The 14,820-nt window shown below is 48.1% G+C and overlaps 1 protein-coding gene and 1 pseudogene across 1 annotated transcript; both read right to left on the bottom strand.

Annotated features, from left to right (window-relative positions):
• Positions 1-6,772: 6,772 nt before the first annotated feature.
• Positions 6,773-9,836, bottom strand: LOC120664019 (outer envelope pore protein 16, chloroplastic-like). The gene is made up of 6 exons (XM_039942979.1): positions 9,430-9,836; positions 9,251-9,302; positions 8,320-8,351; positions 7,890-7,923; positions 7,687-7,754; positions 6,773-7,178 (listed from the first exon to the last, which is right to left on the bottom strand). Exons 1-6 carry the CDS (start codon positions 9,541-9,543, stop codon positions 7,038-7,040), a joined length of 441 nt encoding a protein of 146 aa, XP_039798913.1. The 5' UTR covers positions 9,544-9,836; the 3' UTR covers positions 6,773-7,037.
• Positions 9,837-10,475: 639 nt separating this feature from the next.
• On the bottom strand, positions 10,476-14,350 carry LOC120667333 (annotated as a pseudogene).
• Positions 14,351-14,820: the final 470 nt, after the last annotated feature.

The following is a 14,820-nucleotide window of genomic DNA, read 5'->3' as shown; positions in this document are numbered from 1 at the left end:
ATCAATACCCTCTTTTTGGCAAAACCCCAGTGCAACAAGACTATCCTTGTTTCGAACAACCAACCCATCCTCACCTTGCTTGTTTTTGAAAACTCACTTCGTTCCGATGGAATTACAAGCAGGTGGAGGCTCGACTAAAACCCAAACTTGGTTTCTTTCAAAATTTTCAAGTTCATCATGCATGGCATTGACCCAATTAGAATCAGAAAGAGACGTGTCCAATATCCTTGGGCTCAAAAGAGGCAACAAATACTGAATGAGCAAAGCCAGCGATATTTGTTACCTTGGACCTGGTGACTCGCTCGTTGAGATCACCTAGCATCTGTTGAGGTGGATGACGACGTTGAATGTGTCGAGGTGCTTCCTGCGTCGAATTTGCCTCCTCCTCAACCAAATCTGGTGTCTCCTCAGATGCAACTGGTGAAGCCTGAGTCACCTGCTCGATCGGCCCCCGGGAAGTAGACGTAGTCGGGTCGGGGCTGTCGTCATCGTCCGAGCTCGTGGCAGAGACGGCTGGGTCCACAACACGCGTGGTAGCCTCAGCGTCGCCCTCGCAGCTTCTTCCTTCTCATTTTCAAAGATGGAGGTGCCGAGCTCATTATCTCCTGCAACTTCAAAGATAGAAGAATTGCACGGTGCAGTCTCGTCGAAAGTGACTTCACAAGTCTCTCTGACGATATTAGTATCTATAATCAGCACACGGTAAGCTCTGGAGTGAGAAGCATAACCGAGAAAAATACCGTCAGACGAGCGAGACTCAAACTTATTAAGATATCCATCTTTCAGCACAAAACACCGGCAACCGAAAACTCTGAGATGGTCAACACGGGGCTGGCGTCCAAATCGCAACTCATAAGAAGTCTTGTGCATGAAGGCACGTAAGAAAATGCGGTTGGACACATAACAAGTGGTATTGACCGCCTCAGCCCAGTATTTGCGAGGAGTCCTATGCTCATCGAGCATCGTCCTCGCCATTTCAACCAGCGTCCGATTCTTCCGCTCTACAACTCCATTCTGCTGTGGAGTGTAGGGAGAAGAATACTGGTGTTCAAGCCCTTGATCACTGCAAAAGGCATCAAAATGAGCATTTTTGAATTATGTGCCTTTATCATTGCGAATCGCTCGCATGTCCTGGGGTAACTCGTTTTTCAACCTCAAGATCAAGTCTTGAACAAACTCGAAAGCCTCATCCTTGATTCTCATGAAAAAGACCGAAGAATAGCGAGAGAAGTCGTCCACAATCACAAGAACATACCACTTCCCACCAACAGACATCACCCTAGAAGGACCAACTGTGTCCATGTGTAGCAACTCTCTAGGGTGAGCGGTCATCACCTGATTAACAGGCTGATGAGAAGCGGCAATCATCTTCCTGTGGCGGCACGGATGGCAAACAAAGTCCTTTTCAAACTTCAATTTGGGCAATCCTCGGATTAGGCCAAGTGAGCTAAGTCTCGACAACAAATCGAAACTCAAATGTCCAAGTCTCCTATGCCACTTCCACAAATCGGAAGAAGGACCAGCCAACAAGCAACGAGAAGGGCCAAGAGGAGTTCTAGAAAAGTCAACCAAGAAAACCCGATCGCGAGGTGTAATCTGGAAAACCAAATCTCCTCTGGAATCCAAAACACGCGAACAACCCTCCTTGAAAAGAACCTCAAACCCCTCATCAAGAAGTTGCGAAACAGAGAGCAAATTAAAGCCAAGATTCGAAACCAAAGCAACTTCTCTCAGGGTAAAGTGATCAGAAACTCGAACAGCGCCAAGTCCACGTACCTTTCCTCTTCTATTATCCCCGAACACAATGTACTCCTTTGAGCGCATCGGGGTGAGGCTGGAGAACCATTTGCTATTTCCGGTCATGTGGCGCGAACAACCGGAGTCCATGATCCACCTGTTCTCCAAGCCTCCAACCTGCACATCAGTAGTGAGACAAAGGGTGAGCAAATATCTCAACACTGGGGTTAGCAAAGTGAGAAGCAAACCAGTGTCGAGCCATTTGCTCTACAAAAGGGTTAGCAAAACCAGGCAAAGCGTATCCCCTGTCCCGTCTACCGCGTGTCTGACTAACACCACCGCGAGAAAAACGTGGTGCCTTGAAACCTCCTCCAAAGCCTCGGTCCCGTGGTCCATAGCCGTACTAAAAACGACCAGGAGCACAACTGGCAAAACGACCACCCGCTGGAGCACGGTAACCACCACCGTCTCCCTGACCTCCACCTACACGGCGCGCCCTAGAAACTTGCCTACCATCACGCCGAGGAGGACCATGCACCCGAGCAGAGTACATGTCCGAGTTCCATCTCTCCTGCTCACGCCTCATAGCCCGCTTCCTCCTGAAGCAAAACTCCTCCAGGTGACCTTCTCTGTCACAGAACTCGCAGTGGTACCTCACCTCTCTCTTGGGAGGTGGAGGCCTAGTCTGCGGATGGGGAGGAGCAGCCCTCTTCTTCTGGGCAACCTGAGCTGCGGCAGCAGGGAGCGTGTCGAGGGGATTTCTCAGCTCATTGGGCTTTGGAACCCAAACCTGCTTCTGTGGAGGTGCTTTTTGTGGTTCTTTCAGCACACCATCCACGGGGTCAACAAGCGAAGGCTGCGTGCTCGAACTAGCAGTGTTTTGAGCACTCTGAACTCCAGCAGCCTTGCCGATCTAACCATACAACCTGTCAAAGTTTGACTTCGTGTAGGTGTAACCGACCCCAAAACCATCACCACGCTTGAACTGCTTAATCATCATGTCCAACTACGGCTCACTAGCAGAAACCCAACTAAGAATCGCCCTAAGATAGGTATTCTCATTCTCCAAGTTGGCTTTCTCTACCGCAAGATTATCCAAATCAGAGATCAAATCAGGGTAAACAGAGCAGTCAATAGGTGGGCTAGACTCCACGACCTTAGTCTTCCCTGAAGACTTAACCAAGGCGTTCTTCTCATCTAGTTCCGACCTTAGCGTGGGACAAAGCATACAAGCACCAAGCAAAACTGGCCTAGACTTCATCTCCTCTAGCTCGCACACAACAGTAGCAAACTTTGACCGTAAAGAGGCTAGATCAGCTTTAAAGACAGGACACTCATCACATTCCAGCACATCACTAATAATGGGAGCGTCCTTGACAAGTTCAAGTTCATGCTTGGCCTTGGCTAGCTCGTGAGACACGTCAGAAAGCGAAGTCTTAGCAACATCTAGGTTCGCGACGTTCTCATCATGCTTGGCACGGAGAGCAACAAGATCATTCATGTGAGATATGCAGCCAGCACACTCATCCTCACCAGATTTCTCCCTAGCACAAGCCAGCTCAGCCCTAAGCTTTTTACGCTCTCTAGCTGCTTCCTTAAGCAGCCTTTTCTGGTTGTCGAGAGCGGCGTACAACTCCCTAACCTCTGTATCTAGCAGGTCGAACGTGGAGTTTACCTCTGAATCACTCTTGAATCCAGGAGAAGACTCAACGTGCGTCGGTGTAGCATGTCCACCCAAAGACGCACGAGCACCATCGGCTTCGCCCGCCATGGTGCAGAAACCCTTGCGCCGACCGGCTGCCAAGCACAGGCCGATGAAGCCGGTGGCTTCCTTGTCCCGCTTCTTCTTCTTCTTGTCGTCGTCGTCGGAGGTCGGTGAAGAAGACCGGTCGGTGTCGGAGCTCTTGTCGAGGTCGCTGAGCTGCACTAGGAAGGCCTTCTCCCGTTTCTTGACCTTGAACTGGAAGCGCTTCTTGGCCTTGAACTAGAAGCGCTTCTTGAGCGACTCCTTGTCGAAGCATCCTCCCCGGTCACGACTGCGGTGCTTGTGGTACCGACGCTCCTTGTTGGAGCCTTCCTCGTCGCTGTCGCGGTGGTGGTAGTAGTCGAAGTGGTTGTTCTGGCCACCGCCGGACTTCTTGGGGCAATCGGCGATGAAGTGGTTCAAATCACTGCAGTTGTAGCACCCCGGGGTTCTTCTTCCTCTGCCTGTTGTGGTAGACGCACTGGAACTTGCTGATGAGGAGGCACAAGTCGTCGTCGCCCAGCGTCTCCAGCTGCTCATTTGTAACAGAAGGCAAAGAGGCAAGAGAAAAGCCAAGAGCAGAGTTAACGTTAGAGCTCGATCCACCTGGGCCAGTCACAAGAGCGATGCTCTTGGAAGGAGGGGCACCATTGAGCTTGGCTCGTGTCTGGTTATCCACCTCCGTGGCCTTGAGCTTGCTGAAAAGCTCATTCACGGTCAGAGTCTCATAGCCAGCAGACTCAATGATCGTGTTCACTTTGAGATCCCACACAGAGCGGTCAAGTGCGTAGAGCAACTTCAGAGCCTTCTCATGCTCTGTGTACTCAAGGGCATCAGCAGATCTGTTCGCATTGACTTTGTTCACAATCGATTGAAACCGACTGAACATATCGCCAATGCTCTCACCCGGCCCCTGTGTGAAGTTCTCGTATTCACGCCGGTGAGTCTCGAACAGTCTGGCCTTCACCTGAGGTGTACCCTCGTGGTAGTTCTCAAGGCACGTCCAAACTTTGTGGGCTTCCTGAAAACCCTGGACGCGTGAGAACTCCGCACGAGAAACGCCAGCGAACAAAACATTGACAGCCTTGGCGTTAGCCTTGTGCTCGGACACCTGAAGAGGTGTGGTCCGAACGGCAAGCACCTCGTAAGCCTGGTTTCTGGTAATATCCCAGACCTCGGCTCCCATGCTCTGCAAGAAGGCTCTCATGCGAACCTTTCAGTAGGCATAGTCCTCGCTGAAAAACACCAGGATCTTCCCAAGACTCGCCATGGTCGCCAAGTGGTTTTCGAACCGGTTAAGATACTGAAAACCTCAACCAAGCTCTGATACCAATTGAGGGATCGAAAGGGCGACCAGAGGGGGGGTGAATGAGAGTTCACGCCCAACTCTAGAGTTCTAGGTACAGCGTGGAGTAGCTATGGAGGAGCTACACCAACACAAGAAAGCCCTAGAAACAAACGAAAACCAATGCGGAAGCAAACCCGAAAATCAGCGCAAGAATCAACGCACGGTATACACACCGGTTGAACCGACGAGCACAAAGGGCTCTTCGTCGATTTAACCGATGCGCAGAGCCTACAGTAGAAAAAAGCTAACACCGGTTGATCCGATGTTACCAGCACCGGTGCAATTGGAGAAACACCGGTGCAGTTCACCCGAGAGACCACCCGGACAGAAAACCAGGCATCAGTTGAACCGACGCATACACCGGCAAGCACCGGTTTAACCGACGTATATGCACCGGTGCAATGAAGAAGCGCCGGTGTAGTTGTCCAGAGAGGTGGCAGAACTGCAAGGGCAAGATCACTTGACACCGGTTGATCCGACGCTCAATACTTTCTAAGCGCCGGTGCAACGAGCATAAAAGCCAAAACCCTAACACAGAACAACCTACTCACCGGTTGATCCGACGCTTGCAACTTCAAGGCGTCGGTTCATCCGGTGCTAAGATAAGCAGAGCCCAGAAACTCCTTTCAGCCCGCAACCTTTGGAAATCTCGATGATTGGAGGATCAAATCGATTCCAAAGCGGCTCAGATTTTGGGGAGATGAAGATGATGACTTCAAGAACACATCCCCAAAAGATCTCCACAAAATTCCTCACGGATTAAGAGGAATCGAAGAGAATCAAAACGAAAATGAGGTTTTCTCTAGAAACGTAAAAAGCTCAAGAGCTTCAAACTGAACGAGCTCGTGATTCCTAGAGGTTGAGCACTAGGCAAAGGGGATTAGAGTCACATCAAAGAGCTCAAAGAACCACTCCAATCTCGTACTTCATGGATCGACGAAGGAAAATCGAATTCATTCAAAACAAAGCACAAATCGTATGAGATTGAAACCAATTCAACTCCCCGGAGGGCACAAGGAGGGATGACCCTCCTTTCCCACAAGATCTCAGTACACAAGTCTCAAGAATCCATACCTCTAAATCCTAGAGAGGAGAGGAAGAAAGAACTGAGAGGAGACCAGGAAAGAGATGGGCGGCGCCAGGCAGAGAGAGGTGATGGCGTGTGTTGTGTCCAGGCGCAGAAGAAAGAGAGAGAAGGAGAGAGGGTATTTAACCCACTAACTCTAGACCAAACTACCCCTAGACTTAATTAGACACTAGAAAGCCCTTAGGGGCAAAACTGGAAAAGATATATTGGACTCATCCGACGGCCGTGGTTCTTTCTTCAAGTCGAAGTCTCCTCCGCGATGCCGCCATGTAGATGAAGGTCCCGTTCGCGATTTTGGGGAGTCCGTGAAACCCGGGTAGGTGGCCGGTTTTGAGAAAACCGCCAAAACTCCACGCGCAAGAAGATTCCCGCCTCCACGTCGTGACCCTAGACGCCGTTCCCGCCTTGTCCTTCTGACGGCCCTAGACGCCGCTCGACGCCCGTCACCTCCTCGCCCGCGGCGAGGCCCTAGACGCCGTCGACGCCCGTCGCCTCCGTCAGTCCCGAGACCGACGCCCGTGCCTCCACGACTTGACATCTTCAACCGCTGTCCGCCTCCTTGGTTTTGTGGCGCAAACCAAGAAACCCGCCTTCAGTCGCCGTTTGCGCCCTCGATCCAGGAGTGGACGCCACAGTTGCCGCCCGGCCTGAGCTCCTCCACGGCAGCTCACCGTCGACACTCGACGCCCGTGTTCCTGCAACCAAAGACCAAGCGCACGATCACACCGCACGGTTGACAATTCACTCATCACAGGCAGGATAGAGTACTCTCGTTTCTCACTGAACGCACCAGTAGGAACGTCAACATTGAAGGAAAGTTCAGACACTTGCTGGTGATGAATAGCAGCAGTAATGGAATCAGGGCAAAGGTTCTTTCTCCCCTGTTGCTGCAACTTGCATATATATTTTTCCTTAAATCAAATAAGTCATCACAGAATCACAGCGATGACTGCAAGCCTCAACGATAACGAAAAACGGTTGATAAGGACATCCGCACAAAGCAAAAGCGGGTGAGGAGCAACCAAGACTGAAGATGCTGGTTTATTGAACCGGACATGGCTTCACTGAAGAAGTTCTTGTTGTTATTGTACGACAATGGCACTGCAAATGCAGTTGCATAACTAGGTAAGGTAGTTGATGAACTCAACAGCTGTTGCAACTGCGCCGGCAGTGATGGCGTCCTTGATGATTTTGTCTTTGTGGTTGTTGCTGGCACCAGAGATTAGGGCACCAGATAATGCGCCTCCTATCATTGCATTCTTCTGCAGGTAAGCAGAACACAAAAGGATTAATGAACACCAAAAGATGACTAAAAGCTTGCATGGAATGAACCAGGCAGATTCTACAGTTATTTTTGGTGAGGAGATTATAAATTGTTGTCATACTGTGCTCAATGGTTCTGAACTTTCCATAACTGAAGCTTGGGATATCCTTACTGTTCAAGATAAAATGAAAAAAAGGACCTATCATGTTCTACATTCACATCAGTTAGATTTCTAACAAACAAAATTAACATGACAATTATCTGATCTTTGGACAAAGAGGGGGAGAACAAGTGTTGCAAAAATCTTGATATATAAGGTACCAGTGCCGTATAGCACCTTAACTTTCACTTGTACCATTCACCGAAAAATCTTATCTGCAGTAAGCTCTACCTTTCAAGTGGGCAAGTAACTTTTTCCCCAATAGGAAGGCACATAAAAGTTCCTTGACACAATGTTCAATTAACAACAATAAAACTGAAAGATTCATATTTCAGTTAATTCTTACCCAGTCACTACGACCACGGACCCTTTCCACTCCATACACCATGCCCACATAAACTCCAGCAACAGTACCTGCGTATTAGACAAACAAACATCTGAATTAGCCAAAGTGTAAAAGAAGACAGGAAAGAAGCCAATGCATTTATATGAGTTTGCAATAAAAACTCTGTTATAAAAAAAAAGTGTAAAAGCTGGTCAATTAATTACCCCAGTAAGCACCCTCCTTGCACATTTTCTTTAGCTGCATAGATATTCAGAAGAGAAAAGAGAAAAGTGTATTAGTGTAATGCAAACAGGAACTTACTCTTCAAAGAAATAAACCAACAGACCCACAAGCATTTGATTATACATTTCTACCATGAGGAGCCGCAAATGACAATGTACTGAATTGAGACTATAGATAGAGATCTGCAGTACTCATTACATGAATTTTAAAAAAAATAAATTACATGTATTTTTGGAATATCAAGTAATCATTATCCATAATGTAAGAGCATCCTAATTAAAAACATTTTGAAAGTTAGTGTAGAATCCTCTAACTGGCAAGGCCTAGGAACATTGTGTTCTCCAGGTGTCAAAAGGGCATGAAGCTAGAATAGTTCAGAAATAGGGAAATCAATGCCATGAAAATACTTACTGCATGCTCAAGCTTGTGCTTTGAAACATCCCCTGCAAAGAAAGAAAAGAAATTTTGTTATTATGTGTGCAAATAGAAGGGTACACTGTACCAACTTCTCCTGTTTGACAGTGAAATATAGCAACAAAGAGTGCAAGGGTCCCATAATCTTTTCAGCCACAACAGGAATACATACTAGAATTAATCTAAAATATCATAGGGCAAACTTAAAGCCTGCAACCAAGTATTTAATTAAAAGGAGGAGAGTTAACAAGTACTCAAGCAAATAACAAATGGCAATATAAGGAAGAGACAACAAGAAATAAGAGAAGTGTACAAGGTGGCCTATAGCTAGAGTGAGTGCATCAATTAAGATCCGTTGTGGTAACACCGTTTTGCACTGGCTCAGGCCCTATGTTCAGAACTAATGGCACATTCAGGAACAACATCAGAATTTTCTTGTCATTTCAGTCATTTAATCAAGACAGAATGCCGAATGCAGGCTGCACAAATGTGCAGAAAATTCAGTATAATACAGAGTGCCAAATACAGACTGCAGAAACGTGCAGAAAATTCAGTATAATACTGAATGCCAAATGCAGGCCATACAAATTACAGTATGGAGTTGTATCTGCTCCACTGTTTCAGTATCAGCAGTTAATTGCAGAGGCAATTTTCCATTAAGTGTTGTTATAATGACCAAATGTTTCCGGGGGCAACATAGCATCGATCTCCGACGTGTGTGCCACCAAAAATCAAAACTTTTCCAACTAACAAGGGTCCTGGGCTATGGAACAGAGACTGCCAGTTTTGTTCAAACATAATGCATTTTCTTTGTAAAAATGAAAGGTAAAAGTAAAATAAACAAAGTAAGGAGAATACAGTATGACTGAACTGGAAGAAGGGCAATGAATAAAGAAAAGGGGGGAAGCAAGCAGAGACAGAAGAGGACCTCTATGGAGGCACTCGAAGGTCTCCTCGGCGGCCACCTTGCAAGCGCCGACCTGATCAAGGATCGAACACAAGATCAGGGATCGATTGGATTAGAATATATAGATAGATGTGAGACATGCAGGTACATTGCGAATTCGTGATGCGCAGGCAGGAAAGAGAGGAGGAAGGGAAACGGACCGCGCCGATCTTGAGGAAGCCGTCGACGGTCCGGTTGAGGAAGGGGTTCCCCATGTCGATGACGACGTCGATCTTGGGCGAGCGGAGCGACCCCGAGAAGCGGCTGTGGGGCATCCTGCCTGCCTTCTCTCTTCTCTTCCTACCCTGGCAGCTCCGCTGTGTGACAATGTGAGACGGGCACTGGGACTCTCTCCGTCTCTCGCCTCGGAGAAGATAAAGAATGGGAAAGAGAGAGGGCGGTGGCGGTGGCTGCCAAGCCACGAAACCGATGGCAATCCCCACGGACAGAGGACTTTCCCCCTTGTTTGCTCAACAACAACAGGCGACCACAGCTCATCTACTCGCGTGAGGCGCGCGCGCCACCATGGCGTGGATTGGTCCTCTCTTCTCTCCTTTTCCTTGGCGCGGTGCGGCTGGGCTGGCCTGCGTGTTAGTTAGCCAGTGCCCCTACGCCTGATCGATAAGGGCTTGCGGACACGACGACGAGCCGTCCCCTTCTTCCTCGCCCCGTGTGGTCCGTGCAAGAATGGACGGTCCAGAATGTGCCCACTGCGTGCAAGCTACTGGCTACTGTGTGTAGGCTCTCGTGTAACGCCATGTCATCTGTCTTGTCTCGAGCTCGTGACTCGTGAGTGAGCGAAGCTAACTGCTCTACAGCTAGTAGTACCCTCGCCAGTCGCCACTGCATGCCTCGTGAGTTAGCGATGCTAAAACTTCCTCTGTATCAGAAACCTTTGTCCTTTAATTTTTCTTTTTACTGAAAACGACACGAGAAGTAAGCTCAACCGAGAATACACATGGTAACATACTAACATGAGTGAGTTCGAAAAAAAAATGCACATAATGGACCCTCCTTTCGGTAGGATCGTCCACGAAAAAGAAAGTGTTCAGAAGTTTATTAAGAAAAATCATGAAAAAAATCCATATGTGTTGTCGTGTTGACAACGACGGCAGTATGCTCAGAACCTCAAAGTAAGAGGTGAAAACAGAATCGCCAAATGGATATTGGATAACAGAGGGCATTAGTTTCAATATACTGTGGAAATTCCAAATGACAAGCAGATCACACGGCAAATTGTGGAGGCTGTTTTACAATTAACGACCTCTTACATTACAGTTTACAGTGCAACAATATACCACACATTTATTATAGTTTTATACCTTGAGAGCTTTTGACATTGCCGCATTTACCGTGGTGATGTGAACGATCCATTACAGAAAACCCAAAGTTCCACGGTCAAAGGTACCATTCCAATCGGCACAACATAGATGTGCCTTAGCAATGCTTTTGCTCAGTTTGTACCTAGTTTTCTGAACCATTGTTGCCAAGTGACTACAATGAAGACGTGTACCTTGTCGAATAGTTTGTCAAATAGGCTGAAATAGGCGTATCTCCAAGTCTTCTTGAACAAAAGGCCACAAAATATTATCCAAAGGCCAACCAAGAATCCTACAGTTAAACCAAAATTAAAATCCATTTGAGTGTTGTCATCTTCATGCCACCTGGCAGGACCTGCTTGTGCTGGCTGATCTTCAAGACATGCCTTTGGAAGTGGATGCCCACAAAGACCAGGATTGCCAATGTACATTGAAGCTGGATCGTCTGTCTTGAGAGTGTCAAGTTGGTGTCCTGATGGTATTATGCCTGATAGGTTATTGTAGGACAAATTCAGATAGCTTAGTGATGTCAAATCTGACAATCCCCGAGGAATTTCACCAGAAAGTTGGTTGTTGGACAAGTCAAGAGACTCCAATGATCGCAGATTGCCAATCATATACGGGATGTTTCCAGACAACAAGTTTGTTGATAAATTCAGATTTACCAGCCCAAGAAGTGAACCTAATTCTTCAGGGATTTGCCCGACTAACTTGTTGCAAGACAGATCAATGCTCATAAAATATATAGCATTCTGTCTGTACTCAAGCACTTGCCCTTTAATTACCAACGATAAGCTATCATTATTAGACTGACCAGATTCTGAGAAAAAATACACATGCTGCTGAAATTCTTCTTGGAAAGGATTATCTAATATATCTATTGCCACAGCAGTGGTAGTCAGAGCTTTCAAGTTCTCAAGAGATGGTGGCATAACCCCAGAAAAAGTGTTATTTGCAAGATCAAGGATACGAAGAGAAAAAAGGCATGTTATTTCAATCGGAATATGACCAGAAAACTTGTTAGACATTAACCGTAACATTACCAATCTTTTCATGTCCTCACTTATACATGTAGGTAAATTCCCACTGAACCTGTTTTGAGTTAGATCGAGGAATAGAAGATTTTGGCATTGTTTCAAGAATAAAGGAAATCCACCTGAAAGGCTATTGTTGCTTAGGAGAGTAAGAATTTCCAAACTGTAAGAATTTGCATAGTTGATCCTTGATGAGTTGTTGCTATATGGGTTCCTTTGTTTCAGCACTTCTTGCCACAATCAGGTAATCCCCTTGTTAGAAGGTTGTTCGAAAGATCTAAAACCCGCAGGTGAGGCGATTGACAAATCGAGTATGGAATGATTCCAGTTATACGGTTGGAAAAGAGAACTGCAACCTGTAAATATGGAGCTCCAAAATTTGATGGCAGATGTCCGCTTAAAGAATTTTTGGAGATGTCTAATAGCACAATGCTTCTTGGCAACTCTGGTATTGAACCAATTAAATGATTTGACTGGAGAAAAAGCTCTTCTACTGACATGAACTCCAAACTAAGTGGTAACTCACCGCTAATCTGGTTATAAGAGAGTTCCAAATGTATGGCATTTGAAAATGTAGTCCAAAACCTATATGGGATCCTACCGATGAGACCTACATCTGAGGAATGTTGAGTACTCTATTCTGCTTGTGATGAGTGAATTGTCAACCGTGCGGTGTGATCGTGCGCTTGGTCTTTAGATTGCAGGTACACGGGCGTCGAGTGTCGACGGGGAGCTGCCGTGGAGGTGCTGTGGCCAATGGACCGTGCGGTGGACGGCGGTGAAGGGCAGCCGGGACCGGAGCTCGGACCGGGCGGCAGCTGTGGCGTCCACTCCTGGATCAAGAGTGCAAGCGGCGACGGAAGGCGGGTTTCTTGGTTTGCGCCACAAAACCAAGGAGGCGGACGGCGGTTGAAGACGCCAAGTCGTGGAGGCACGGGCGTCGGTCTCGGGACTGACGGAGACGACGGGCATCGACGGCGTCTAGGGCCTTGCTGCAGGCGAGGAGGTGACGGGCGTCGGGCGGCGTCTAGGGCCGTCAGAAGGCCGAGGCGGGAACGGCGTCTAGGGCCACGGCGCGGAGGCGGGAATCTTCCCGCGCGTGAGGTTTTGGCGGTTTACTCAAAACCGGCCACCTACCCGGGTTTCGCGGACCCTCCAAAACCGCGGACTGGATCTTCATCAAGACGGCGGCATCGCGGAGAAGACTTCGTTTCGAAGAAAGAACCTCGGCCGTCGGATGAGATCGTTGTACAGGGGTGCTGCAGGCCAACCGGTCTGACCGGTCCCTGGCACTGGTCTGACCGGTCTAACCAACCGGTCTGACCGGTCCAGCGTACCGGTCTGACCGGTCCCGCGGGTATAAATACCCCATTCACTTGTGTTAGATGAATTGCGGCTTTTGTAATCTGTTCGTGGACTCTCTGTTTCTCCAGGCCGCCGCCCCTGCGTCTCCCTCCCTCTGTTCCTCTGGTTTGAGTTGATTTTGTCCATGGATTATTGAAACCTTGTAAGGGATTTGATTGGGAAAGGAGGCCCTATCCTCCTCGTGCCCTCTGGGCTTTTGATTCGATTCAATCCCCTGGTTTTATGCCTTGTGCAATGGATTTTCGATTTCTTTTTGGCACACTTGATTGAGAGGAGGCTACGAGTTCTTAGCTGTGATTCCCGTGCATCTAGCCCTGTCCTACACCCTCTGGAATCACGAGCTCTTTCGAATTCGAGTTCTTGAGTTTTAGAGAAAACCCCAACCCTTTTGATCTCCCATCGAATTCTCAAGAATCGTTGATCTTTAGGACGAGATCTTTTGGGGATATGTTCACGGGGTAGGGGCGAAGCAATCCCCCAAGCTTCATCGGTTTCCGTGGTCGTTTGCTCGGGATTCAACGTTTGAATCCAATTTCTCGGGGGTTTTCTGGGTGCTACCGGTCAGACCGGTAGGCACGACCGGTTAGACCGGTCCAGCGCACCGGTCAGACCGGTCCAGGCAGATCAGTTCTGCGGTTTTCCCGATTTGCTTCCGATTTGCTTCGTGGTTTCGCTCGCTCGTTTGAGGCCTTTTGTGTTAGTTTAGCTTGTCCATAGCTATTCCAAACTTTGGCTAGAACGCTTGAGGGCTTGTGTGATTTTCGGGATATAGGCCGACGGTTTGAATTTCGGAAGAAATTTTGATCGGCTCCCATTCACCCCCTCTGGTCGCCAGTTTCGGTCCCACAGCATCCGACATCTGAAGCATAGAAATGCTCTTCTGCCATCGAAGCCAATTAGGAATCTGGGGACCCAAATGACAAGATGAAAGATACGCCCTAAGTCGAATGGAGGTACCCAATCCGAATCGACCATGACTTGAAGATAAGTATGAGAAAAGTCGATGGACTCCAAATTTGTTAAGCCAGAGAAGTGAGCTTCTGATATCACACCACTCAAGCTGTTACCGCCAAAATGCAGATAAGTCAAATATTTTAGTGTTCCTATCTCCACAGGCACAGAACCACTCAAATGATTTTCCTGAAGATAAAGTATGCTTAAGGCAGTGAGGTTGAGTACCGATTTTAATGTTGTGCCAGTGATGTTGGTCGCAGACAAAATTAACTCTTGCAAACTATTCCGGGAACAGTTTGGTAACCTCTCTATTAGATTTGTTACATCACCACCAATGATGTTGCCGGCGAGATATACACTCTGTAAACTGCACAGGTTTTTCAGTGTTGCTGGTATCATCCCCTCCATGTTATTCCATCCCGTGTAAAGGGTCTCCAACATGGTCAGGTTTCCCAACTCTCATCAGGAAAGGGCCCTGACAATGCACACCCTTCTATGTCTAGAACCTTGAGGCTAGTTACATCCCAGTACCAATTGGGTGCAGCGGGGCTGTTAAAATTGTTTACACTGAGGTCAAGTTCCTCCAGAACCGTAAGGTTATAATGGCGAAGTGACGGGGTTGAACCGTAAGGTTATAGCAGCGCGTCCCTCTCGGCCGCGATGCAGCTGCCGTTGAACGACGGCGACCGCGACGGCGACGGCGGCGTCTTTGCACCGGAGACTGCAGGCGGCGGCGAGGAAGCCGCGACGGTTGGCGCTAGGAAGAAGAGTAGGAGGCACATGGCTGCAGCTGCAACTCCATGGAAGGAGGATCGTCGTGGCGTTGCAGCCATTGTGCTGGGCAGCAGCTGGATGGATGAGAAACTGGCTATGCATTTAT

The sequence above is a fragment of the Panicum virgatum genome, chromosome 3N (assembly GCF_016808335.1).
Source record: "Panicum virgatum strain AP13 chromosome 3N, P.virgatum_v5, whole genome shotgun sequence".
Classification (NCBI taxonomy): domain Eukaryota; kingdom Viridiplantae; phylum Streptophyta; class Magnoliopsida; order Poales; family Poaceae; genus Panicum; species Panicum virgatum.
Note: the sequence above shows the minus strand (reverse complement) of the source record. Positions and strands in the feature narration are given on the sequence as shown.